General features: G+C 41.6%; 1 protein-coding gene across 2 annotated transcripts in view; it reads left to right on the top strand.

Moving 5' to 3' along the window:
* Positions 1–27,246, top strand: part of crppa (CDP-L-ribitol pyrophosphorylase A) — a 35,248-nt gene extending 8,002 nt beyond the window's left edge. For both annotated transcript variants that reach the window (XM_071397656.1, XM_071397657.1), the window contains exons 4-10: positions 2,762–2,866; positions 3,184–3,229; positions 3,917–4,014; positions 7,070–7,147; positions 7,357–7,449; positions 9,971–10,108; positions 26,687–27,246. In XM_071397656.1, coding sequence (XP_071253757.1) covers positions 2,762–2,866; positions 3,184–3,229; positions 3,917–4,014; positions 7,070–7,147; positions 7,357–7,449; positions 9,971–10,108; positions 26,687–26,791 — 663 coding nt within the window. In that variant the 3' untranslated portion in view covers positions 26,792–27,246. The remainder of the gene's footprint in view (positions 1–2,761; positions 2,867–3,183; positions 3,230–3,916; positions 4,015–7,069; positions 7,148–7,356; positions 7,450–9,970; positions 10,109–26,686) is intronic.
* The last annotated feature ends 288 nt before the right edge of the window (positions 27,247–27,534 follow it).

Below are 27,534 nucleotides of genomic sequence, written 5' to 3'. Positions count from 1 at the left end.
ACTGAGGAGTTTTTCATGGAATGGCGCTCAGCACAGGCAAAATCCTGGAGGAAAACCTGGTTCAGTATGCTTTCCACCAGACACTGGGAGATAAATTCACCTTTCAGCAGGATAATAATCTAAAACACAAGGCCAAATCTACGCTGGAGTTGCTTACCAAGAAGACAGTAAATGTTCTTGAGTGGCCGAGTTACAGTTTTGATTTAAATCTGCTTGAAAATATATGGCAAGACTTGAAAATGGTTGTCTAGCAATGATCATCAACCAATTTGACAGAGCTTGAAGAATTTTGATTAGAATAATGGTCAAATGTTGAACAACCCAGGTGTTGAAAGCTCTTAAGAGACTTAGGCAGAACTGACAGCTGTAATCAATGCCAAAGGGGATTCTAACGTGTTGACTCAGGGTGTTGAATACTTATCTAATCAACATATATTAGTGTTTTATTTTTCATATTTTCTTTTACAAATGGTATAATATTTCTTCCACTTTGACATTGCAGAGTATTTTGTGTAGATTATTAATGTTCCACAGAAATACCTAAAGAGTGTTTTAATACATTTAATTTGTATGAATAATTGATGTTTATCACGAATATATATTATTTATTCATGTATATATTATTTACTCTCTCAATTATCCTTCTTTACAATAAATAATTAAGTGTCCCACTTTGCCAATCGAGGTGGCCCAATTTGCCAGTATTGGATGCGTTACTTGAAAAAGTAACTAATAGTATTACAATATTTTAACACGGTAACTTGTTATATTACTCCATTACTGATAGAAGTAATGCATTAGTGTAATGCGATACTTTTGTAACGCATTACCCCCAACACTGAAAATGTTTTGATTTGCAAAATTTTTCAATATATTTTTTAGCATAATATACTGTACGGGCATTTCAAAGTTCCATAGTGGGATCTCTTCTACTGTTCGAGTTATGATCCAATTTGTCAGCATTACAAACAGTGAATGTGAATATCAATTCAAAACAGTTGCCCTCTGCTGGTGATTTGCAGGATGTGCAGTGATGCAAGTAAAAGGAGGGCTGTGATTGGTTACATTGATGACAATTATGACAATTTCTCTGTATAAAATTGTCCATAACATTAAAACTAGCAGAGATCCCACTTTGAAACTTTGATATGCCTGTAGAGTATATTATGTTCAACAATATATTGAAACATTTGTCAAATCAAAAATGATATATTCTCTATATTCATGTTTCTATTTTTAAATATTCATACATTAATGTAAGAAAATCATTATTCAAATCAAAATATTACTCATATTACAGAACCAGCAGTAAAGCTTCATATGAAACATATTTTTCTTTGTAGCACCTACAGAGGAACATTATGCCTGGGTAAGGCCAAAATGTCACATGTTCCAACTTCAATTAATTATTTCTCAATTGTGCTTTAAGATACAAATCTCAACAATCCTTCCTCCAAAGGACCCTTCTATGGATTAAATGTTGTGAAAATCCTCCCAATATTTTTTTTCTTCTTCTAGATTTGTGAGGAATCAGCCTTTTGACCAAAACCATGAATGTGTGGATTCTTATCATAAAACATAGGCTTATAACTTTTACGTTGTAACATTTTCTGTCTATCACAAATCCGTCACTGCAAAAATTCACCAGATTTATTTTTCAAACAGCCCAGATACTTGAGAGCTCTGCTATTTGAACCTTGGCTCGATTTAGATGGTGATGCAGATACCAGTGTTTTGAAGGACGTAGGAAGCCTTGACTAAGACCCGAAGTATGGGTCCAATTGGAGCCCCATTTGTCTGCAGTTATTTTGGTTACTGGCACATACGAATTTTAGATTACCAGGGAGCCCTGTTGGTTTTGGCTTTGACTCTCTCTGAAAATGAGAGCACATTCACTATGCAAGAGAAGCAGAGTGTCAAGGCCAGTCAATTTTCAGTGAAATGCTACTTAAGACAAATTTGTAGTGATGTAAGTGTATTTGTGAAAACGAGAGGCTCTGGCGTGATGGGGAGTGCCCCACCCCCTCTCCACTTGTGTCCATCAAAGTTGGGAAAGTGTAAGGTGTCTCAAGTTAGCACTGTAGGACATTTTCCCCCCAAATCTGCGTGAGCCTCACATTTGTAGTTTGACATGCATTGAGCCTGGCAGAACTCTGGGCTGAAAAGACAAAGGGGAGACACTCTATCCTGTCCCCAGTGCACGCCTTTGTACCGGGAGAAAATGCTACAGGTTCAATTACCACAGGACGCAGTCATATTTCTCCTGTAATTTCTCCTTCAGTTCCAGGGTCCTGAGAAAAAGGCCCTCTCTTTTATAATCCTGATAAAATAATGCCCCCATATTATCTCAGGTAGCATGAGTTACTTTGATTTAGCCTTTGTAGTCCACCACAGTATCTTAAAAGGCATGAGCTCATCTCTTATATCAAATTTTCAATGCAATGCGAGCTACAGCAACGGTCATCTGATTCCAATGTGTTCTCACTGCACTGGGCCAAGCTGTTATGAACTCAACTCTCCTCTGATTTGGGGTGGAAGGTAGCCTAGTGGTTAAGAGCGTTTGGCCAATAACCGAAAGGTCGCTGGTTAGAGCCAACTAGGTGAAATATTTGTTTAGATGTAACAATGGTCGATGTGAGTTGGTGACCTATCCTTTATTTGTCCCCAGAAGACTTGCTCAACTCTGTTTATGAAATGGGAACTAACTCAGTTTGTTATGCATCGTCAACAATCCCACGTCTCTTGTGTCCTGTCCTCATAGTGCAGTGAGTCGGACTTTGAGTTTGGCACCGAGTGCCTTCATCTGGCTCTGCAGTACTGTGGCACCAATGCTAAACTCATCGAGGGCCCGCCAACCCTGTGGAAGGTGAGCCAGCCTGGGACACTAACTCAGTTTGGGACAATGCCTTTAAGCCTAAATTAGGCCATTGTCTTAGCTCTAATTGTATGCTTATTACTAGTTTGTTATACAGGGACAAGTACAGATTTAAATTCATACATTGTGTATTGTATTTAATACTATTTGATATGATGACTGAAAGTAAAGGGTTTTGATAGCGTTGAAGTACGCCAGTAATGGAGTAAGGCCTATGAATCTAAATATATTTTCACTAAAATGAACAATGCTTTTTAGAGCAGGTGTGATGCTAACATGTTGTTAAACTAAGTTTATTTGTCCTGTAGGTGACCTACAAACGAGATCTGGCTGCAGCAGAGTCCATTGTCAAAGGTATGTGACTGTGTATCTGTATATATTTTTATACACAACTTATACTGTTAAGTGCAGTATTTACATGATCGTTGTTTGCCTCCGACAGAAAAACCACGTACTTTATAGACCTAATGTACGTTAGCACTATTTTCTGTACAACAAAAGTGATGTAAAGGTGTTTTTGTCCTGTGTGAGACAATGCCAGTTTAGAATGGAATAGAGTGATGTCGACGAGAAATAAAATAGTCTTATTGTTCTCCCAGGAAGATAGTCTTGTTTAGGTTTGTCAGAAAGTAAGGGAGGGTGTTTGCAGTCTGTGATGTGAACGCCATCCATACAAGTCAGGGCACGGTAGAGCCATCATGGTCTCTACACAGTCATGGTAACATTCATAAAGTCATCAGTCCTACTCTTTACCTCTGTATGCACCTGGGCCGACCAACTGGATTATGACATATTGAGCATAGTAATTATACCAAGAGAGCTTTGTGTGTGAATGAATTCATTGTTAGTATGTGTTGGGAGCATATGCAAGAATACATCTTCGTGTGTGTGTGTCTTTGGCACATCACTTCCCCACGTAAATCAAGTTGAATCCCGAGTGGTGATGACTTAAATGAATTCTCACAATGTTTAAAGATTATTATCATTGCTAAGTAACGGAGATTTGCAGCAAAAGTGGTCAAAGTACACTTTCTTTTTCAGAGACTCTCTCCCAGTCGGCCTGTGTTGTCACAGGTGGCTCTGCACAGGCTACAGAGCTGGCCAACGCTCTGCAGAGGAGCATGAGCGCTTTGGACATGGTATGGTGATGATTATGATGATGATTACAATTACAATGTTTGTGAGATTTTACATTCGATCATCACATTGATGTTTCTTCCACCCCTCCAACAACCCCCCTCTCCCAGACCATGTGAGCTCCGCTTGGGTGGGCCCTGGTTAAAATTGCCATCTGTTGTTAGACCTATAATGGAGCTTGTCTGAAGGCTTCCACACCCTCCTCCCTCCATCCCCCCTCTGCCTCTCCACCTCCCGGCATGACGGAAAGCAGATGGCAGTCATGTAGTTCATGCCATGGGAATTATCTGATTAATTGAGTGTTCAGCGATGACTCTTCACTACCACCCTTCGCCCGTCATGTTGAATGGCTCCCTGTTTCCCCATACTGTCCCTGTATGACATGTCTCCCATTCATTCTCAGTCATGGTGAAGGGGTCACAGGTTGCCATATCGTCCCCACAAATCACATTGCACTTCTCCATTCTCATTCGTTTTAAAACAGACACCCCCGGCCTCCCACCACACCGTCCCCACATTGCCGCTGAGAGTCTCTTTCTTCCTGCGTATATCGGAAAGTGTGTATACATCCTCCCTCAGTAGTTGATAACAGAGGGGGGAAATGCATGGCGGGTGAAATGTTTTGGTGATACAGGGAGAGCACCGACAGCTCATCCTCCTGTGAAGCAGTGCCAAGCTCTTCATCAGGCAGTACGCGTCAAACAGGCAGCGGATCTAGCTGTCGTGGTGCTAGGCAGACCCCTGAGACGTACTGTATGGGATCCTAGGAACCTAAGGCTTTGGCTTTGATTGGAACCATTGTTCCCTGCACTCGGGTAGCCGGTGAGGTCGTGTTGTGGCGCACGCGTGTCTGGGACCAGATGCATCCTTCCCAGGGGTTCGAGGGAGATGAAAGGAGAGAAAATGGAGGAGGAGGAATTAGCTTTGTGATCAATGCCGTTAATGAATCTAATACAGGGGATAAGGGAGGTACAGCCTGAGCTGAGCTGGAGCTTGGAGGCGAGCACACAGTGTGGTGTGTGCAGGTGGAGGATTTTGCAGCGTGTGTGTGTGTGTGTTATTGCGGGGAGAATATGATTAGGGGATTCTCGTAGCAGGATGAATATGGATGTGATCCCATAATCATAGTGGAAGATACAAAATATACATTAAATTGTATTAATATGTAATATATTACAAACAATGTTCTTGTTAGCACTTTTCATTCTTGTTCTGTACATGATGTTGGGCAAATAAAATGTTTTTTTTTAGGTTTATAAAAGTATTTGCCTCAATAACCACCGATCACTTGTCCTTTAACAGACATTCCCAGACGTTATTCAAGCAAACAGCTTTTATAGCCGTTCATTATTCTTTTGATTAATAAGTAAACCTATTAGTGCCACATTTATTTCAGTCTCCTGAGACAAAGGAATTGGAATTTAACCACTAAACCATAATTCTGACATTGCATTAGAGCTGCAACTGAAACATCTGCGTCTTTTTTTAAATTCAGGCTCGGAGTCAATTTGTGTCGGAGCCCAATCTAATAGACATTAGTGTCATGATAGGAAGGGAGGATCTGATGAAGGGAGAACACCTCCATCCCCTCCTTATCTCTAACATTTTGAGCTTAGTATACGATAGTATTTCATATTCACTCAAGATTAAATACAATCTTGGAACACATGAATTATATCACTCCTTTTTCCAAAATATTAACCTTGACCTACTAGATATTTAGTCATGGACACAGCCAGATAGAGGAACAGCTAGGGCTAGGCCGGGACAAAGCTCACTGAACTACACTTTGAGCACTATATTCAAATCATGTCTATCCTTTCCCTTTGTCTGAGTTTCTCAGCATTTCAAACAAGCAACTCATAGTTTGAAAAAGTAATAGGTAACACTTTTTATAGCCTGTTTTAAGCTGGGACTTGGTATTTATATGGTTTTACTAGGAAACAATGTGGTAACATCTTACCACTTTCTGAATTGAAACTCATAGTTTGGGGCAGTTCTCTTTTTTCCTCTGGCAGCCTGGAACTTGATTTCAGACTCGGTCATGGACTCTCTGGTGTGTCCTGTAGTTGTTCCTTGACCTCCTGTCTCTTGAACAAACATCCCATTCCAGAATTTCATGCCCAACTAACCTTATTTAAATCATGTCAGAAAATGTAATCTTGCAAATCTACATTTCTGACTGATGGTTTTCCCTCAGAACCCACAAGCAACTTATCTTTCTGGACCAAATAACCCTCCACATGTTTCCCGTAACCATTTAGATTTCCAACTGTCATTGTTATTCTAAACGGTTAAAATTGTACAAGTCCCAGTCAGTGACAAACCCAGAGCGTGGATGTTTGTTTCTGTGTTTATTTCCTCTTGTGTATGAAATGTTAGACAGGACCAGGGAAGAATTACTGGGAAAACAGAAGAGATGGACATGAAATGGACACACTGACTGTAGCATGTTGTACAGCTTCATTCTATTTATATTCAAGGGCTAAATTTGTTGAAAGATACTCAGCTAAAATGTGGTTACAATTACAGTGAACAAAAATGATTTTATTATTTTGGACTGCACTGAATTTTGATTCGATTTACAGTGTAATGAAATTTAACTTGGCTCGTCTACAATTCTGTCTCCAGGCTTCTTTGTACCCTTTATCATTCTGCCAGCTCAGAGAGACAAAGAGAGCCCAGCAGTGGTTCCCTGTCTCTTTCATTTGTTATAATGAGCAATCCAGCCTTGGAGAGAATTTAGCTTAAGATCAATGGTGTTCAACTCTAGTCCTGGAGCTACGTAATGTATGCTGGTTTTGTCCTTGCTTTCTAATCAGGGACTAATTTATTATTGGGTAACCAGGTGTGTGGACTGAGACTTTCTGGCTGAAATTAATTGATTAAGTGCCAGGGAGAAATTAATACCAGCATGGAAATCCCTCTGGGACTGTAGTTGAGCTCCCCTGCATTCCAATGGAATTTATTAACAGCATTAACTAACATCATTATTTGGTTTATTTCACATTTGAATGTAGTATTTCTGTAAAATGTTTCTTTGTGTCTTTCTTCAAGGAGGTGGATGTGATCTCAGACTTGATAGGAGACAATGCCAAATCTCTGTCAAAAGAGTGGAACTTTATTCAAGTTTCTGTAAGTTCACACTTCAGGAGTTTAGGAAAACAAAATATAACTAAGCCTGTTTCAACATTATGAATATGGTTTGTTAATTATGTTATGTTTATGTTATTACCACTTTGGAAATAGAAGGTTATGCACGTTACATTTTTTTTCTGCTCAGATAGCCAACTCAACAATTTTCCACTATTTTCTGATACTTGCTTTAAATTTTTTATCCGTAGGTCAACAGTTCTTGCTTTTCTGAAGTTGGAAAAATGCTGAGTGCGTTGGAGGAGGCAGACCGAGCACTCCTGCATCCAGTGGTCATTATTTGGGTGAGTTGAGTTCACATGGGGATAAATGTGTAAATAGAGCCTCATATGAATTGAGTTGCCTTACCAACACTCGTTCTGGTACTGGAAATTAGACTGTCTTCAGTCCTCTATGCTTGGGGCTCTTTGCCCCTTACTGATCACTTTGCTTTATGGTGAGTTGGCCATGTTGCTTTAAGGATGGACTGTAAGCTTACGAAGGCCATGGAACGCTCTGATGTTTGGGTATCCCAGTAGCAATCGCACACATTCAGAACAAGGTGAGCTAGCAGTGTTAACAGAGAACATTGTGTATATGGGTGTTGTCTGTGCTTAGTGGACTTAGTGGACGTTTATCATGTCTCAATCAGGTTTCCCACACTGTGAATGAACTTGCGCTGGGTGTTTTCTAAAGCACACGTCTGGTCCAGGCAGGCTCTAGTTTCCTCAAGGTACATGTACTACATGGCCAGGCAACCTTTTTCCGCTTGTAAAATGTTCACTTTGCAGTCTACCTATGGTCCCTCCGACAAAACTATGTTGCTGTTTAGAAACCCTATACCCCCCCCTGAGAGCACTTCACTCCTTTCACTTACCGTTTGGCTCGTGATAGATGTCAATATCAACCACAGAGCAACATTAACTCATGACAGCTCAAGTAGAACCCCCCCCCCCCCCCGCAAATTGATCTAATTGGAACCCAAAATAAACATTTACGTTATGAAGGTACTGTTTACTTTTTGTGATTTTTACCTTTTCACCCCGGCAACAGCACAACTGCCAAAACAAAGTGAGGAGAAAAAGGTGCAGTGGGCTTGGGGAAGTAGCATTCTGGAATTTTCTCTAAGCGAGTCTTTACGTCTTCAAAACAACTCAGTTTTAATCATTGCAAATGTCATACAGGATAACTTGATTAAACCGCCTGCCTTGATTTGTGTTGTACGGCCTTGTTAGGTCCTCAGTGAACCTCTGTGCACGCAAGTGTGTACACACACACACACACACACACACACACACACACACACACACACACACACACACACACACACACACACACACACACACACACACACACACACACACACACACACACACACACACACACACACACACACACACACACACACACACACACACACACACACAAACAGCTCCTCTCCAGTGGTGTGGAGCTTGGTTCCAGGCTGCATTAGGGTGGGAGCAACACTCTCCACCGCACCAGAGTAAATGCATCTGTGTCTGAGCTTTCCCTACGGCTCTTACTGTGGACCAGATGCCCTTTTCACAGGTAGAGAACCCTAGGACCCCCCACATCCAGCACTTTATTCAAAATACATTTACTCCCGGCCTAAGTCGATTTCATGGAAGCTTAAGGATGTCCTACATTAAACATCAGCATCATGGGAAGGCTTAATTCCAAACAGAGTTAGCGAGGTGGGAGGGTGAATTCAAAACAAGAGTTGGCTCACCGAGCGATCTCAGAATTTCCCCTTCTTAAGCGAGGATGCAGAATTAACAGTGAGGGATATCTGGGTGGCGTTAGATGGCACACGTTGTTCTTTCTTAAGGGCTTAGTCCAGCGTTTCCCCAACTCGGTTCTCGAGATCCCAATGGGTGCCTATTTTGGTTTTTACCCTAACAGCTGATTCAAATGATCAAAAGTTGATGATTTGTTCATTATTTGAATCAGCTGTATAGTGCTATGGCAAAAACAAAAACAAAAACGTGCACCTCTTGGGGCCCTGAGGACCGAGGTTTAGGAAACCTTGGCTTAGTCTGTAGCATTAAACAATGACCTAGCAATCAGAGTGGGAGATAATCGAGTTTCACAGAGTGCGTGGCAATTGATTCAGTATGTGCCTGGTAATGATCTCGTCTAGACTTAAGCCAAACTGGCACCTTCTACTGCAGCAAAACAAATCAATAATATCACTTATTTGAATTGAAACAGATGTTGATAGATGACAAGTGACTTAATATACTTATTCAAGAAATACTTGACTTATAGTCATATAATGATGTATAATAGAAGGTTTATAACAGATTAATTAACACATTTGACATTGAGCTTACAACACACGTCCTGTATATGAAGACATAATTGGAGTGAATTCACCCTGTCGAGCGTCAGTCAACAGCCCAATTAGAAATCTAAGTTCTGCAGCAGCAGTGTAGATGCTTTCACATCCCATGCATGACACACTAAGTGACTCATCAGTGCTGGTTAATGCTGTCTTAAGGTGGGCCCATCTATCTAAATAAACACCGTGAGGCCTTTCCACCTGAACCAGAGGCATTACTACCTACCAGAGTCCTATCTGACGTGTGTTTACCCCGAACAACACACTCCTCCAACATCCCTCCCAAACGAGGACCTTTAAATAAACATGCTTGTTCAGTCGCAGCACGCCTTTCTTACGAGTGTTTTGAACAATGTGCTTTAATTGATCCAAAGGTTGAATCATTCTCTAAGTCTCCGTCAGAGAGTGTCGTTATTGGCAGGAGATGCATGTCTGACTGGGTGTGGCGGGGCTTCTTTTGATAGGTTTATTTGAACGTGTCGGAGGACGGTTCGTCCGCCAGCGAGCCGATGGGAGGAGAGCTGGCGGCCATGATGGAGCTCGCCACAGGAGCCAAGCTCGGAAATATTTTAGTCTATGGCATCCAGCTTCATCACTCAAAGGTATGCCCCCTTGTTTTGTTATTTAAAAAAAAAAATGTGCCTGGTCTTACGTCCTGCTCAAATGGATTTAGAGTACCCCTGGAATGCTTGTTTCAAAAAAGCCAAACAAAACACAATGAGACCTGTGTAAGTTCTTGCCTCCTCATGCATTTGGACTTCAGGCTAATTATTCTGTCTGTGTTAGATGTTGGACGTGTGTGTGTGTGTGCTTACGTGTGTGGAATATAACCTTTCCATCCAGACAGATATTCTGTTTTGTTTTTAATAAAAGAAACATGCAGGGGATAAAGATGTCCTCCAAGTGTGAAAAAGCCATGTTACACGTACACACACATTGGTTCAAGTGTTTTCCTTACCGCATACATACCTCAGCTGTGTCTCATGGGAAGGCTCTGCTCTGGATGGTGTTTGAGGTTCCCCGTTGGCCTGTCAAAAGTTCACTGGAGTTGTCAGGGTTGATGTGGTTGATCTGAAATGTGTTTCTGTCGGCATTTACATGATTATATGAATGTGAAACCCTCCTAACACGGGATTAGAGATGGCGGGATATGTGTTACTGAAGCGATTGGATTACTGCTGGCTAGTGGCTATGTTGCGCTCACCCACAACAGTAGGTCGCAATAGCTGGAAAGGATATAGAAAAGCCAGATGTTCTCACATTAGAACCCCCCCCCCCCCCCCCCAAAAAAAAGATAATAATAATATAATGGTTGTAATCTTGTTTGTGCAACAATTGATATACATGCCAGTGAGCTTCGTGTTTGTGATAGATTGAGCTATTTGGACAAATGACAGCTTCGATTTCCTGGCGGCAATAACACATCACAAACCAATGGCAGAACCTCACTGTTCAGGGCAGATCGAGAGAGGTTTCAGACATCTCTTTTGATTTTAGCCTTGTCAGCATTAGCTAGGGGGAATTCAACCTGAGTAATGGAGTGACGATGGATTTCCATTTTTTGGAGTGTAGACAACATGCGGTGGTCGGTCTTTGACGTCAATGTGTCATCTAATTAAAACAAGGTGTTTTGTATTCTTTACGGGGAACTTCACATGTGAGTTTGATTGCGCTATCAGTTGTTTCTGTCTTTGGTCTGCGATTCCCAGCATGCCAGAGTCTTCCACTGACCTATGGAGAGTGATGCTCTTAATTAGTCATTCCTGTTCCAGTTTTATGAGAAAATGCTTATCCTTATCAGATAGTGGAACACCGACTAAGACCTTGCATAAATCACTGTGATAGGTTTTCTGTTATAATGAGGATAATTCTTCCCATATGGGCTTATTCATACTTGTTAAAAAAGGGTTGCCAATACTCCCTATTTCAGTCCACCTGGCCTCCAGATATGTACAAATATATCTATGTTAATGCACATCCACAACTTAAACTCATTGCGTCTGTGTTATTTCATTTTCATATCACCCAAATGGCTGGACAGTATTTAATGAATTGTAATTTAATACAATATCCCAAATGTACTTAAGGCCCTGTTGAATCAGACATTGTAACTCCGTGACTGGGAAACCTAACCAAGATTGCATGTAGAGTTCCTATACTGTACATAGTGCAAAGAGCAAACCTTAGGTTACCATTGTGTGAAAACAAATTGAAATGTATCGATCTATGACTACGTTAGCCAAGCAGTCACTGACACACATTGACACTGTAATTATAACAAAAATTGAAAGTCAGTGATTGTTTAGTTGTGTGTTTGTCTCTCCAAACGAAATGTTAAATAGCAATATTTTTTTGGGTGTTCTCGAATTCCCCTGTTTAGAGATGGAATTCTTTAGTTAGTCATGTAGAGTGATTCTTGTTGTAAGAACTCGATAAGGATCAGTAAACCTACTCTCTGGTAAATACAGTCTCAAATATCATATTGAAAACAGTCGTTCTTATTGTCGGAGACTCGCCTGATTTCCCCTTTGACATTTGTAAGTATAGATTTTGTCATGTTTAATTTCCTCGTATGCCAAGACATTTGGCCATTCTATGGGACTGCTGCAATAATTCCACTGTGGAGAACGCGGGGCGAAATGTCACCCAATCTAATCGAATGTGAGGAGATTTGTTATTTTAAACCTTCACTGACTGGAATGAAACACATTATCTTGCTTATAATATACACTACCGGTCAAAAGTTTTAGAAGACCTACTCATTCAAGGGTTTTTCTTTATTTTTAATATTTTCTACATTGTAGAATAATAGTGAAGACATCAAAACTATGAAATAACACATATGGAATCATGTAGTAACCAAAAAAGTTTTAAACAGATTCTTCAAATAGCCACCATTAGCCTGGATGACAGCTTTGCAGACTCTTGCATTCTCTCAACAAGCTTCACCTGGAATACTTTTCCAACAGTCTTGAAGGAGTTCCCACATATGCTGAGCACTTGTTGGCTGCTTTTCCTTCACTCTGCGGTCCGACTCATCCCAAACCATCCCAATTTGGTTGACGTCGGGAATTTGTGGAGGCCAGGTTAGCTGATGCAGCACTCCATCACTCTCCTTGGTAAAATAGCCCTTACACAGACTGGAGGTGTGTTGGGTCAATGTCCTTTTGAAAAACAAATGATAGTCCCACTACTGTTCACTCTCTACATAAACAATATCGGTGATGAGATAAGAAAGGGTCAAATTCATTTATATGCTGATGACACTGTCTTGTACTCTATCGCTTCAACGGCTGACCAACCATTATCACTATTGGAGACAGATTTTAAGATATTACAAGGGTCTTTTATACAGCTGAAACTTGTTTTAAATGCAAAGAAAACACATTTTATGATTTTTAATAGGTTCAAAAAGTTGGTTGAAAATACACTTGCACTTACGAGCTTAGATGGTTTTCAAATGATCAGGTCTCTGCATATAAATACTTAGGGATATGGTTGGATGATAAACTGTCTTTTAAAATGCATATTGACGAACTTTGTAAACGGCTAAAAATCAAGCTAGGCTTCCTCTATAGAAACAGGACATGTTTGTCCTCTACAAATTGTGCAAGCATCTTTTATGTCTGTTATAGATTATGGGGATATTATTTACATGCATGCTACGGCATCAACACTTAAATCGCTGGATGCTACTTATCATTGCGCACTTAGGTTTATTACGGGTGCTAGCTACAGAACTCACCACTGTGTTTTATATCAAAATGTGGGTTGGACTTCGCTGTCCGTGAGACGAGAACAACATGCTCTCGTGTTTGTCTATAAAGCACTTCTGAATAAGCTACCTTCTTATTTATCATCACTCATGAATATTATAATTCCTATAACCAGTTCTCAAGCATGGACTCTTGTCCCCCTTGCTCATTTTCAATATTTGTTGGAGGATTTTTATTTTTGTATTGCTTGTAACTGTTTCGGGTAATGCAAGTTCTTGTGCTGTTAGGGGAATAACCTATGTGTAAATGTAATCTGTTGCTGTATTTCTTTTGTGTTATCTGTGATCATTTTGTTTGTATCGTTTAGCTTTTTTAATCATTGTACCTAAACTGTATGTGTAAACATGTATACGCAGGGCCCAGCTGTAAAGGAGACCTTGGTCTCAGTCTGTGTTCCTTGTTGAAATAAAGGTATAATAAATAATAATTCCCTAACAAGATGGGATGGTGTATCGCTGCAAAATGCTGTGGTAGCCATGCTGGTTAAGTGTGCCTTGAATTCTAAATAAATCAGACGGTGTCACAAGCAAAGCACCCCCACACCATAACACCTCCTCCTCCATGCTTTATGGTTTGAAATACACATGCGGAGATCATCCGTTCACCCACACAGCGTCTCACAAAGACACGGCGGTTGGAACCAAAAATCTCCAATTTGGACTCCAGACCAAAGAACAAATTTCCACCGGTCTAATGTCCATTGCTCATGTTTCTTGGCCCAAGCAAGTCTCTTCTTCTTATTATTAGTGTCCTTTAGTAGTGGTTTGTTTGCAGCAATTCGGCCACAAAGGCCTGATTCACAGCCTCCTCTGAAGAGTTGATGTTGAGATGTGTCTGTTACTTGAACTCTGTAAAGCATTTATTTGGGCTGCAATTTCTGAGGCTGGTAACTCTAATGAACTTATCCTCTGCAGCAGAGGTAACTCTGGGTCTTCCTTTCCTGTGGCGGTCCTCATTAGAGCCAGTTTCATCATAGCGGTTGATGGTTTTTGCGACTGCACTTGAAGAAACTTTCAAAGTTCTTGAAATTTTCAGTATTGACTGACCTTCATGTCTTAAAGTAATGATGGACTGTTGTTTCTCTTTGCTTATTTGTGCTGGAATTGGTCTTTTACCAAATAGGGCTATCTTCTATATACCCCCCCACCTTGTCACAACACAATTGATTGTCTCAAATGCATTAAGAAGGAAAGAAATTCCACAAATGAACTTTTAAGAAGGCACACCTGTTATTTGAAATGCATTCCAGGTGACTACTCATGAAGCTGGTTGAGAGAATGCCAAGAGTGTGCACAGCTGTCACTAAGGCAAAGGAAGAATCTCTAATATTAAATATATTTGATTTGTTTACTGCATGATTCCATATGTGTTATTTCATAGTTTTTATGCCTTCACTATTATTCTACAATGTATAAAATAGTACAAAATTAAGAAAAACCCTTAAATGAGTAGGTGTTCTAAAACGTTTGACCGGTAGTGTCGATCCCCTACTGCAGCAAGAGGAGGTTGCATCGAAATTACCTGATGGTGTCTGGTGATAGTGGAGTACATTTTCACTATTGCTCCATTGCACACTGGTATACTCTGCAACCTGAATGCCATGTAGTATATTTATCAGGACCAGTAATTGAGTGTTTTAACTGATATCTTACTGGGAGACAATGTTTTGTTGCATTAGGAGACTATGTCTTTGATATTACCTTCGGGGTCCCCCATTGGATCTATTGTTGGCCCCTTGCATTTCTTCATATCCCCCCCAAAACTAAATGTTCTTGTTGTTTCAGGATTATTACTGATTGGTTGTATTCTCTGTTTTTGCTCAGTATTGACTTTGTCCTTAGAGAGGAGGAGAAGGAGAAATATAATGTAGTCTACGTCTGAGATAATGTGACCCCAAAATGACCTGTTTAACAGCATACAGGTCTTGTTCCTCCCTAAATGTTTTCACTTTTGGTGTTAAATGAATGGTTGTTCTCAACCACAGTAAGTAGGGATAGAGAAGAACAATAATGGAGATAATTGAAATGCTTCTGTTATGTATCATACTGGGGGAATACAAGACACACCCTGAAGTCAGTACAGGATAATGGAGAACTGAATGTCTGGTGTTGAGTTATATTTATCTACAGTAGAATGGATTGCCACAAGTACACTTTTGCACATATTAATGGCAATTTTAGTAGTATTTTAGCTTTAAAGATTAATAAATGCGTGCCATTTTAAGTGTATAAAAATTATGAATTTCTTCATCCCCAACTCATTAGCCTTCAGAAAATGTATTTTTGGACCCAAAGTTGATCTACTTAAAGGAGCCATGACTGTGGTTTCATGTTATTCAAGGCAACACCCACAGCTGGAACGCAGCGTGGCAGAACCATTCCTATGTTTACCTAAGGTAAAGATTTCTTCCAAGCTGAACAAATGGAGTCACGGACAATGAACTGCCGCCTTTGTGGAAAGATCTGTGATCAAAGCCCCTCCACAGACCTGTTGCGATGGTGTTATTCTACCTGACCAAAGATGCACACCTGACATGTGTGCCATGATGTGTGAACACTGAACACTCAGACCATTTAAGCCGTTGGCTGAAGTTGTCGGTGGTGAGAGTTGGGAGACGCTCTAGTGCAGTAAACCGATCTGACGGTGTGAAAACTGATCGTATCCCCTATCAATGGCTGCCGCGGCGATAGGAAGTGTCACCGGATCCCCCACAGCGCAGGGTCCTGGCAAACTGTCACCGCATGAAAAGAGGGTTGTCACAGTGATATATGGGTGCTCTAATCCCCTCAGTGAGAGCCCTGATGTTTACCCGCCCCGCGTTTCCTTCTCCTCAAAGATCCCAGACCAGGAATACCTTAAACCTGAGAAGAGATTAGCCTCTGGAAAAGAAGAGAAGAATAAAGAGAAAAGCGAGAGAAAGAAAAAGGGAAGGCTTTATAGGTCTATTCTCTTCCCTGTTTTGGTCCACCATCCGAATGGCAGGCAGGCGAAACTGTACACCCTTCTCATAGTCTTACCTGGACGTGCACCCTCACCAAGGTCACAGGGGATCATGGGAGAGCAAGGACGACCACCGCCACTGTGGTTTCGGGCACGCTCCCAATCACTCTCAACCACAGCTCAAATATTCTCCTGGGCTAAGATGCCACGTGTATTTGTGTTAACTAAGATATGTTAGACCTTGAGTAACACCCTTCAAAAGTACTTTCATATGGGCGGCAGGTAGCCTAGCGGTTGGAGATTTGGGCCAGTAACCGAAAGGTTGCTAGTTTGAGTCCTCGATCCGATAAGGTGAAAAATCTCTCGATCTGTCCTTGAACAAGGCACTTAATTGCTTAATACCCTAATTGCTCCAGGGTCGCCGTGAATAATGGCTGAACCCTGGCCGTGACCCCACTCTACGAGGGTGTCTCAGGAGGAGTTGGGATATGTAAAAAACACATTTCCATTTCAAACCCCACACTGGTACATGTTACCTACTTGCAGTGAATGTACATGCAGTGAAACAGGACAAATGTAAGCACTATTTTACCTTTGTTAGAAAAGGACCTACACTGACACGGTGAGAATGCAAGGAATAAGGTAAACTGTAATTAAAACAGTAATTCAAATACATGTGGTTAGTTCGCTCTGTTGATTTGAAATCTGTCTTGTACCAGGGTTTGGAAAAAGTGTACTGTATAATTTGAGGCACTGCATAGGAAAAGTGCACGGCTGGGACGAACCATAGATAAAGTGAATCAAGTGCTTGCAAAAACTCAACCCCAATGTGAAAGCTGTTTTGCGTCACTCCAATAACATATCCGACAGCGCTGACAGATTTGGCCAATCTTCTGTAGATCTTCTAATGGTTAGCATCAGATTTATGTTCCAATATGCAGCCGCTCATCCACACAGTATTTTCCCCTGTCATAAGTCTAATTAGTTCTCGTTTGTTTTCTCATAATGACGTCTGTAACTGTTATGGTGGATCCCTGTGGAAACCAAGATAAGAAACCCCCTGGGTGAGTCTCAAATGCCACTCTTTCCCTCGATATAGTCCACCAGGGCCCATAGGGCCTTGGGAAGATGTGGACCCAGGAGACTTGCAGGATATCAAGCTTGATCTTTTGTGCCCAGAGTGCGCCAGATGTGTGTTGGTATGTGTGAAACTCAACCGCAGGAGTTTGGCTAGGCAGGACTTAGACATACCAAAAGCACTGTTTACTCAGCTTTGATTTGGTCGATTTTTAAAAAGACCAGCAATGGGTTTTCTCAGTGATAGGACTTGACTTAGATGTCCCAATCGGGGAAACGGCATTCCAACTACGGGAACTATTACAAACAAAAGGACATGTTCTTTTATAGTGGATTAATACATTCCAGGTCTCTCTAAATTAGTTTGTAAACATATACTCAGGCAAAGAACGCCAAAGTGTATTCATATGTGAATTTACTTTACCACTAGCTTTGTGCGCTGTGACCACCCACAGTATTGACCACCCACAGTATTGACCACCCACCGTATTGACCACCCACAGTATTGGCGGATAGAGTTAACACGTCTTTATAATGTTGTGTGAGAGAGATGTCACTGGAAGGATTACACTTTTGCTTTACAGGCTCCTTTATAAGGCTTCTTTGAGAAGTGTTCACCTTTCAGATGTGTGCTTGTGTCTACATTGGGGGCAAGACCTCACTGTGATATGGTATTGTGTGTTTTTTGGGCTGTGGAAAATCCTCACAGTAAACCTTGAATGTGATTACAATGTTAGAACATCATTACCTACAGATACTGTAGCTTTGAAGGTGATGATAATAGAATCCAATTCCAAACGTTTAGATTTGATTGAAATCAGTGATGCGTCTGTCTCAGCCACCTATTGGTATTTTTAGTGAAGTGTTTTGATATCAATTGCACGGCCCATTGCCTGCCCACTCAGTCTCACACTCATCGTCTGGTAGGCCGCACGGCCTGCATATCCCCTCGTTGTTTAGTCTGTGAGATGCGGTTGTTTTGACAGAAGTATAGAAACACATTGTTGCACCGGTGTTTGTATGCCTGGCTTATGGGAGATATGTCTGCGATTAAATTCTACCTCCGTGTTTGGAGTGGAAGTGAGGGCGCTAAGCCGTGACCAGGATGTACTGGGTTTAAGTCCAGGGTGTGTCATGTCTGGGGTGTCAGTGAGCAAAATACCAGTACCTGTATTTGACCTAAGATGTCCTACGATACAGACTGTGTCATGTTTATCTGTCATATGGGGACTTTCTACTATCATAACCAAATGAGGCGTGTGTGTGTGTGTCTGTGTATGTGGGTGGGTGGGTGTTTGTGTGGGTGGGTGGAGGTTGGTATTTCCCAGTGCATACATCCTCCCCATGTCTTCATGCCTCTAACTGAAGATTCATTGTCCTGGTTACTGTTTAGAGGTATGTCTGCCGGTGGGCCAAATTCAAGTCATCACTCACTCGAGCTTGTTGAAATAACACAGCATTCATTCTGAAAAGACCCTATGGAAACACAGACTTCCTTTTATTTTCTTTGCTGAAATGCTCTGTGTCCCATTTTGACTGGGTTTGTTGTTTGGTTAGATATTTTGGAAACCCCGTTTCAAAGTGAGTTTTCTCGCTGTACTGTGAGCAGTTTGTGCAACAGCAATTGTTGTGTCAGTGGGGTCTAAGAAGCAGCTATGTATCAATGCAGGTGCGGTTTTCCTTGGCTAGAAAGTCTGAGGAGACTCACAAAAGTTCCACACAAGTGGTGGAGGATAAACTTCTACGCACTTAAGAATTCTCATATAATACGTGTCCTTTTCAAATGAAGTGCAGCAGAATGGGAGGGACAAGGTCATCCCAAATACAGACATTCTGGCAACTTGCCACGTCCAACGCCTCACCCTAAAATCATTGACCAGCGGCCTGTCACATTTCCTCACTTCCAGACCCTTTGGCCTGAATCACTAATCCCAAGTCAATGGTTTAACTGTTGAGTTGGGTCCTCCTAATTTAGCATGGCCCAAGCAGTAGCCTTGTAGGCTGTACTTTGGATGAAGTTACTCAAAATCTTGGGTGTTAGGTTTGGGCTCATATCAAGTCTCTGAACCAGACATTAACCAGACCTGCTATCCCCCCCTGTCTGTTTAGCCCCTAGCTACCGCCTTCCCATAGAATTAGAGGGGAGGGGGGTGGTGGGTACTCAATACCAAGAAAAGGACATGCTGTCAGGAGGATGAAACACAATCCTTTTAAACCAAAGGGAATAGGTGTCTCCCCCCCCCCCCCCAAGTCCTATTGTACCAACGGGACTCACCTCATAGGTCATTTGGGGAGAGCTTCTTATACAACTTTTTCTTATTTTAGCCTACTATTTTAGATGATAATGAACAAGAAGCAAATGTTCAGCGTTTTTAGCAAGGCGGATCTGCTCATGGAAGAGTTTGAAACTGCCCACAGAAACTGATACTGCCCTCGTGGGTAACGGTACAACAAGCATAGAAGAAAATTACAATGCGTCCCAAACATTTTGTCATACAGTATGTCTCAACAGGCCGTTTTGGACGATTTCTTCGCTGGGTAGTGTGATTCTAACAACTCTTTCCAGGGCACTTGGCCCGGCGCTACTGAAAGCTTTTCCATGAGCTGTTGTTACTGAGGACTCCAGCTCCACTGGCAATCCATGAAGGGAACTGAAGTGGGAGCCCTCGGTAGCTAGTCCTCAAGGCTTGAGATCTCAAAATGACAGAGGCGTGCAAATTGTCACTGTTAAAACTCCTAATTGCTAAAACCCAAAGCTTCAAAGAGCCCCTTCATGTGTGGCGGTGGACTGCTATACACAGCTCTGCTTCCATGATGGAAAGGTTGATCCCATCTGTGGCATTTTAAAAGTAAAGTTAGCTAGTACGCAAAGGATTGCTTATTGTGTGGTCTGCTGATGCTTTCTCCTCTTTCAAAGACATATAGTTTTACTCCTGTCAAAATCCTCCTCTTAAACAGTATGTAAAAATAGACTCTGTAATGATTTGTAGTTCCATTCTGTAAACGTGTGGTTTCAGTTTGGAATAACAAGGCTAGTGTGTGTGTGTCCGTGTCCGCGTCCGCGAGAGAGCATTTGTGTTTATCCCGTATGTCACTAACTTTTGATACCTATTCTAAGTTAATTTGTCGACGCCCTTTTAAGTGAACACATCCACGTAGAAAGAACATGTATTAGGTACTAAAATATGAGATGTGGATGATTGCTGTAGAGGAGTAACTTTTATATGAGTATAACTGTATGCTCTGCTCTTGGGTTACATATGGCATATAATGTATAACTTGTGACACTTTTCCCACTAATATGTACAAGTGATGAACTTTTGTCAGGGAGATTTTCTATGTGAAAGTCCATGGCAGACTGTCATGATAAAGTGGAAAGTGAGGTTACCCCATGTGTAATATTGGTGAAATATATTCTATTTATATTCCGTTATCAAAGTGCTCTGTGGTTTTAGTCTAATGCTGCATTTGTCAAGCTCATTTGGGTTAATTTCGTATTTCCTAGTTTAATATAAAATGTCCCAAAAAATGGACCTACCCTTGTTGTGAGAGCACTAGGTCTCAGATACATGTGTTGGGACTTTTTTTCATTGTGTCCCACAACACAGGTGGGCAATATACCTGTGTGTATACGTATTTATACCTGTGTGTATACGTATTTATTGGTACACACATTTAGATCAGGCATTTGACAAGCATCGATTACAATGCAATCATTACATGTATACTGTTTCAGCCAATCAGCATCCAGAATCCAAACGGCCTGTTTTATAATACTTACTTCTACTCCAGGTCAGGTGTCTTTCTATTCCACATGTCTCAGCACTCCTCTATGCCTCAGATACTGTAGGCCTCTTTGTGTGTGGTGTTGCACCCCAACCAACTGTTTTCCCCATCCATATTAAACCTCTGGAAGACATGGTGAGACTGAGAGCCAATGGAAAACCACCTCGGCCCTGGAGGACATGTTATTGGGTCCGACTAGACTAGATGGTGCTAGAGACATGGAGAAATGAACCCCCCCCGCCCTCGTTTCAGATTCCCTCTTTCTCAGCAAGTGAATCAAATCAAATGTTATTCGTCATATGCTTCGTAAACAACAGGTGTAGACTAACAGTGAAATGCTTACTTACAGGCCCTTCCGAATAGAAATAGTGACACGAGGAATAAATACACAGTGAATAACAATTACGAGTAAAAATAACATGGCTATATACAGGGAGTGGAAAATAACTATACAGGGACTACCTGTTAAGTGTGCGTGTGTGTCTTGAGTGCATGTGTTCGTAACAATGGGCCAGATAGGGCCTCATTAGTGAGAGGGGTTTATGGATCCTGGAGCGCCAGCAGTGGAAAGAAGAGAAGAGGGGAGCACTGAACAGACAGAGACTCTGCCAATGACAGAAAAGTTTAGTGGGTGAGCTAGGGTCAGGAGAGGTACCCGCCATGTCTGGCAAGCCCATCCAGAGTAATTTGAGTGAGCTGCCATTATTTATGCCTCGGTTTCCTCTTTCTGTCATCGGATAGGCCTACATTTCAATCTGCAACCAGTTATACGCTGCATTCAGAAAGTATTTAGACCACTTCACTTTTTGTAACGTTACAGCCTTTTTCTAAAATGGATTAAATAAAAAAATGTCCTCATCAGTCGACACAGAATACCCCACAAGGACAAAGAAAAAATAGTAAAAAAATTAAATAAAAAGTATTACAATTAAAAAACAGATCACATTTAAATAGGTATCCAGAACCTTTACTCAGTACTTTTGTTGAAGCACCTTTGGCAGCGATTACAGCCTCGAGTCTTGGGTATGACGCTACAAGCTTGGCACACCTGTATTTGGGGAGTTTCTCCCATTCTTCTCCTTAGATCCTCTCAAGCTCTCAGGTTGGATGGGGAGCGTCGCTGCACAGCTATTTTCCGGTCTCTCCAGAGATGTTCGATCGGGTACAAGTCCAGGCTCTTGCTTGGCCACTCAAGTACATTCAGAAACTTGTCCCGAAGCCGCTCATGCATTGTCTTGGCTGTGTGCTTAGGGTTGTTGTCATGTTGGAAGGTGAACCTTCACCCATCTGAGGTCCTGAGTCCTCTTAAGCAGGTTTTCATCAAGGATCTCTGTGTACTTTGCTCTGTTCATCTTTCCCTCGATCCTGACTAGTCTTCCAGTCCCTACTGCTGAAAAACATCCCCACAACATGATGCTGCCACCACCATGCTTCACCCTAGGGATGGTGCCAGGTTTCCTCCAGACGTGACGCTTGGCATTCAGGCCAAAGAGTTCAATCTTGGTTTCATCAGACCAGAGAATCTTTTTTTCTCATGATCTGAGAGTCCTTTAGGGGCCTTTTGGCAAACTCCAAGCGGGCTGTCGTGCCTTTTACTGAGGAGTGGCTTCCGTCTGGCCACTCTACCATAAAGGCCTGATTGGTGGAGTGCTGCAGAGATGGTTGTCCTTCTGGAAGGTTCTCCCATCTCCACAGAGGAACTTAGTCAGAGTGACCATCGGGTTCTTGGTCACCTCCCTGACCAGTCCCTTCTCCCCCGATTGCTCAAGTTGGCAACAGCCAGCGACAGTTGTGTCCGCTCAAAGCTGTAGTGACTTCAAAGGGACTCAATTCTTGCTCATGTACCAGAGAGTGACTAGTTGATTTAATAATGCGTTGTTATGAAGTATAATTCATATTTTAAAGGCATGTATTTCCCGAGTGGAAAAAATTCAGTGCAAAGGCTTAGACAGGGCTTTAAACGTTGATCCTCCTTGGGGATCTCCAGTTGCTTTCTCTTGATTCCTCTCTTTTTTTATTCCTTTCTTTTTTATTTTCCAGCAGTTAGACTTGTCATGCTGCGCTCATAACCAAACAGACCTCGTTAAGGGGAGTGATCATTAGCTTGGTGGTTAGAAGGGCTGGGATTGTAGCTGTCTCAAATGAGCCCATGACATGGCACTATACTCTTAAATCTTTCCCGGACTTTCCCTTAGACAATGCACTTGGGTGGTAAATAATGGACTAATTAACATTTATCATCCTCATAGTCCACTAATGTCTCAAACACATGGAACATTCTGGAATCGATTCCGTGTGATGAACTGATTGCCATGGCCTTTATCAATAAGTTATTTTTCTGAATTAGATTGAAGACAGTTTGAGAGAGGAAAAAAAATAATGTATTGGTGATTTACTTATGGTGCAAATAAAGGGGAAGAGTTGCAATCAGGTTTCCTAGAATGCTTTGATTTCTCGCAAAGCTTTGGCTCCCAATCTCTGACAAACTAACGTGTATTTCTGTAATTTTGGTATATCCAGTCAACGTTGGGGTGAAAGAGTACATTTGCTGCCATATTCTGTTGACTGCTCACAGATGTATTGACCCCCCCATCCTCATTGCCCAACCTGGTCTCAGAGCATTTCATATTATTCTGTATGTAAATCTAAGACACTCCATTTAGTATGTTATGTTTCATATGTATTAATTGGTGGATGTCCATCATCCATTTCGTGTGGTATGTTACGAATTACAATTCGTATTATACATTACGAGTTTGCTAAACGTACAATAGGTTACGAATTTGCAAAATGTATGATATGTTATGAATTCTAACTAGGTGGCTACTGTAGCTAGCTGGCTAACTTTAGATAGGTTAGGGTTAAGTTTAGGAGTTAGGTTAAAGGGTTAGGGGAAGGGTTAAAAGGGTTAAGGTTAGGGGAAGAATTTGCTAAAATTATTAGGGGAAGGGTTAGCTAACATGCTAATTAGTTGCTAAGTAGCTAAAATTGTCCGTGATGAGATTTGAACTCGCGACCTTTGGGTTGCTAGACGTTCGCGTTATATCACCCCCATCCTCCCAGACCAACCACCCTACTTTAGTTTTTACCTTAAGTAACCAACCGTTTGGTATGGCATGTAGCCATACCAAACCAAACATATCTTACTAATTTGAGTCCAACGAAATTATGTTTACTATGTTACGTCTAGTCTATGAGACCAGGCTGCATTGCCAAGTACAAGTAATTAAAGGGATACTTCAGGATTTTGGCAATGAAGCCCTTTATCTACTTCCCCAGAGTCAGATGAACTCATGGATACCATTTTTATATCTGCATGCAGTTTGATGCAAACTCCTAGCATGCTAGTAGATACCATAGACCTCCAGTCATTGCGCTAACGCTAGTTAGCATTCACTCGCGAAATTGTCTCCAACTTCCTTCATACTGAATGCAGAGACATAAAAATGGTGTCCATGAGTACATCCACCAAAAATCTGTCGTTCTGCCCCGGAACAAGGCAGTTAACCCACTGTTCCTAGGCCGTCATTGTAAATTAGAATTTGTTCTTAACTGACTTGCCTAGTTAAATAAAGGTACAAATTTAAATCTGACTCTGGGGAAGTAGATAAAGTGCTTAATTGACAAAATCGCAAAGTATCCCTTTAAATAAAATAACAATGACTTTGGTATATCTTAAAGAAAGACATTTTTTTCATTCCCTGCGCTTTTCTGGTTTCTTAAAACCAAGGCCAAATGTAAATCGAAAAACATAATAGGCGAACACAGGAAAAGCTGAAATGAAATACTCCTGGAACCTGCTCAAAGCTACCATATTTTGACTCCATTATGATTTTGTGTTGCTTTAATCAATAGATGATTGCTGATCCATCTAGCAGCAGTTGTAGCCTCGGATCCCCTTTTGGTGTGGAAAATGATTGTCATCTGACTCCCCAACACTGGTTCTGATTAGGGAGTTGCTCCAGGAGTTCTGGATCCCAGTGCTCAGTCACATTAACCACAGTCAGGCCTGATTCCACGCTCACCGCTCTGAGCGCTCTCATACCTCACCACGTACATTCCCCTGCACCCCTACACGTCTTTTAGGTCTGGTCACTGATAACGTTTCATCTGAATAATACCCAGGAGGGGCTGAATTAGAAATGTTTCTATTACAATTTTACACAATCAAACAACAATCCAATTACACGTCATTCCACTGGGAGATGAGTGCAGAAACTAATTCCTTGTGACTCTGAGTCTGTCCTAATATGGACCCCGTAGCAATAGATTAAGCACTATAGGTTCACAAACGAGTAGTCGCTCTAACAATCATTCAAATAAATTCAAACGCGGAGAACGTAAGTCTTTAATGAATTCTCATTCCATCACAGTTTCCAATGCTTCGTGACTAGGATGATATTCAAAGCCGCGAGGTCCAATGTGAAATTGACCAGGCTGAATAGAGTAGAGTACATGTCGAGAGATCCCCCTCAGATCTCAGATCAGTGGTGGAACAGGGCGGCAGCACCATAGTTCTCTAAAACACTGCTGGCTCTGAAAGACAGAAACCAGACTTATCCCAACGTTGAGGCCTCATCAAGCAACTACTAACCCAAACCGGGAGTCACTCACTGATGTCAGGAATGGAGAAGGGAGTGAAAGACGATTACGAAAGGCATTCGCAGGCAGCCTGAAAAAAACACACAAGGCACAGAGGAATCACGAAAGCAAATGACCACAACAGTAGAGAGTCTGCCTTTTAAAAGCAGTGGGACCCTAGCCTGTTAGATCAGACACACACATTCTGTCTGTAGTTGAACGTGTGGTTTTCTGCAGATCTGTCCAATATCATGCACTGTAAACTGTAAAGAATGCCCTCGCCTGGGCTTACGAGTGCAACGGGACCTGTAATTCAGAAACGCACTTTCGAAAAAATCATAGAGGTTTAATTTTGAAGTTCTCCCTTTTCAAATTGCTTCCGTCTGTTGATTGAACTCTCTATCGAATCACATGTGGGCAACGATCATTTCCCCACCCACCCTGCAAATGGGAATTCTTAACAAAATTTGATTTAGGAGAATTCAGATGTGTGTTTGGTCAATTTCATGGACATGCGGTAGTCATTACAACACCGGAGAATGTGAGAAGGGCTGCTTTTCTAGGGAGGAATCCTCCTAAGAGACAATGGACTCGACATGGGACGTTCTGTGTAAATCACGGTATCTGTCAGTCACAAGGCTTCTGGTGTGATCCCAGCAGGTTGTGTGTGTGTGTGTGTGTGTGTGTGTGTGTGTGTGTGTGTGTGTGTGTGTGTGTGTGTGTGTGTGTGTGTGTGTGTGTGTGTGTGTGTGTGAATATCGATGGGTATACTTGGTGGATTGTACTGTTTTTGTCTGTTCTAAATAAGCTCAAAGGGCTGTGTATTGTATTTGAACAGTCAAACGTGTGCGAAGGAGATCCTCCCCACTGTGATTGGTTTGATAGATCAGGATATGCAGCAGCACAGTATGTCTGTCTGTGGATCAGATTATGCAGACGATCCAAACGCCATCTCTTTTTGTGTGTCTTTGCACTGAGGATCCTCACAGTGTCTCTCTGTAATGTATGTGGATGCTGCAGGAAGCTACACTTTGGGGGCGGTCAGTGGAGAAGGTGGCCCAGATGTCATGTGCTCTGATCCGGGACAGAAGCCCCGCCCTTACAGGACAGCTGCTCCAGGCGTGAGCCAACCCGGAAGAGCAGATCACTTCGTCCAGCCTCGCCTCGGACCACCTTTATCACTACCCACCTACGGCTTGGCCACAAGGTGTGTGTTTGAGAAACACTCCAAGCCTTCAAACTCTGTATGTCATGAACTGCACTAGAAAAAGGAACAGTGTGATGGATTGGGAAGAGTTTAACATGAGACGGGTGTATATGAAGACAGTTCGCTTTGCAAGTGTGTGAGACTGTCTATAGTCCTATGGTCTGAGACTTCAAACAGTACTGTGTTTCATTCACATGAAGAAATACTACAGTTTACTATAGAATACTACAGTACTTACTATATAATTCTGTAGTAAACTCTAGTATAATATACTACACACTGTAGTATCCCTCGATCATGTGTAGTCCTTACTATAGAGTGCTGTAGTATGCAGTAGAATACTATAGTAAATACTACAGTAATGTCAGCATTTTTTTTTAAACTATAGTAAATACTGCAGGATTTAATTGGCATACACCATGCCCATTACCCTCCCCCATATCCCTATTTGTGCCACCCATAATTGTGTTCCCTACAGGTTATAGAAAAGATCAGAAGCTCTGAACTATCCGTTCAGAACCCAGTCCTACCTACCTACAGGTTATGGAACATTTGCTCTTTTAGTATTTCCCCAATAGGTTTCCTGAAGGAAAAAAGCCTCCACTTCTATGTAAAAGATAATAAAACTACAGTAAATACTACAGTAATGTCTGCAAAAACA

The sequence above is a fragment of the Salvelinus alpinus genome, chromosome 4 (genome assembly GCF_045679555.1).
Source record: "Salvelinus alpinus chromosome 4, SLU_Salpinus.1, whole genome shotgun sequence".
Classification (NCBI taxonomy): domain Eukaryota; kingdom Metazoa; phylum Chordata; class Actinopteri; order Salmoniformes; family Salmonidae; genus Salvelinus; species Salvelinus alpinus.
The sequence above is the reverse complement of the archived record's forward strand: the minus strand, read 5'-3'. Positions and strand labels throughout refer to the sequence as shown.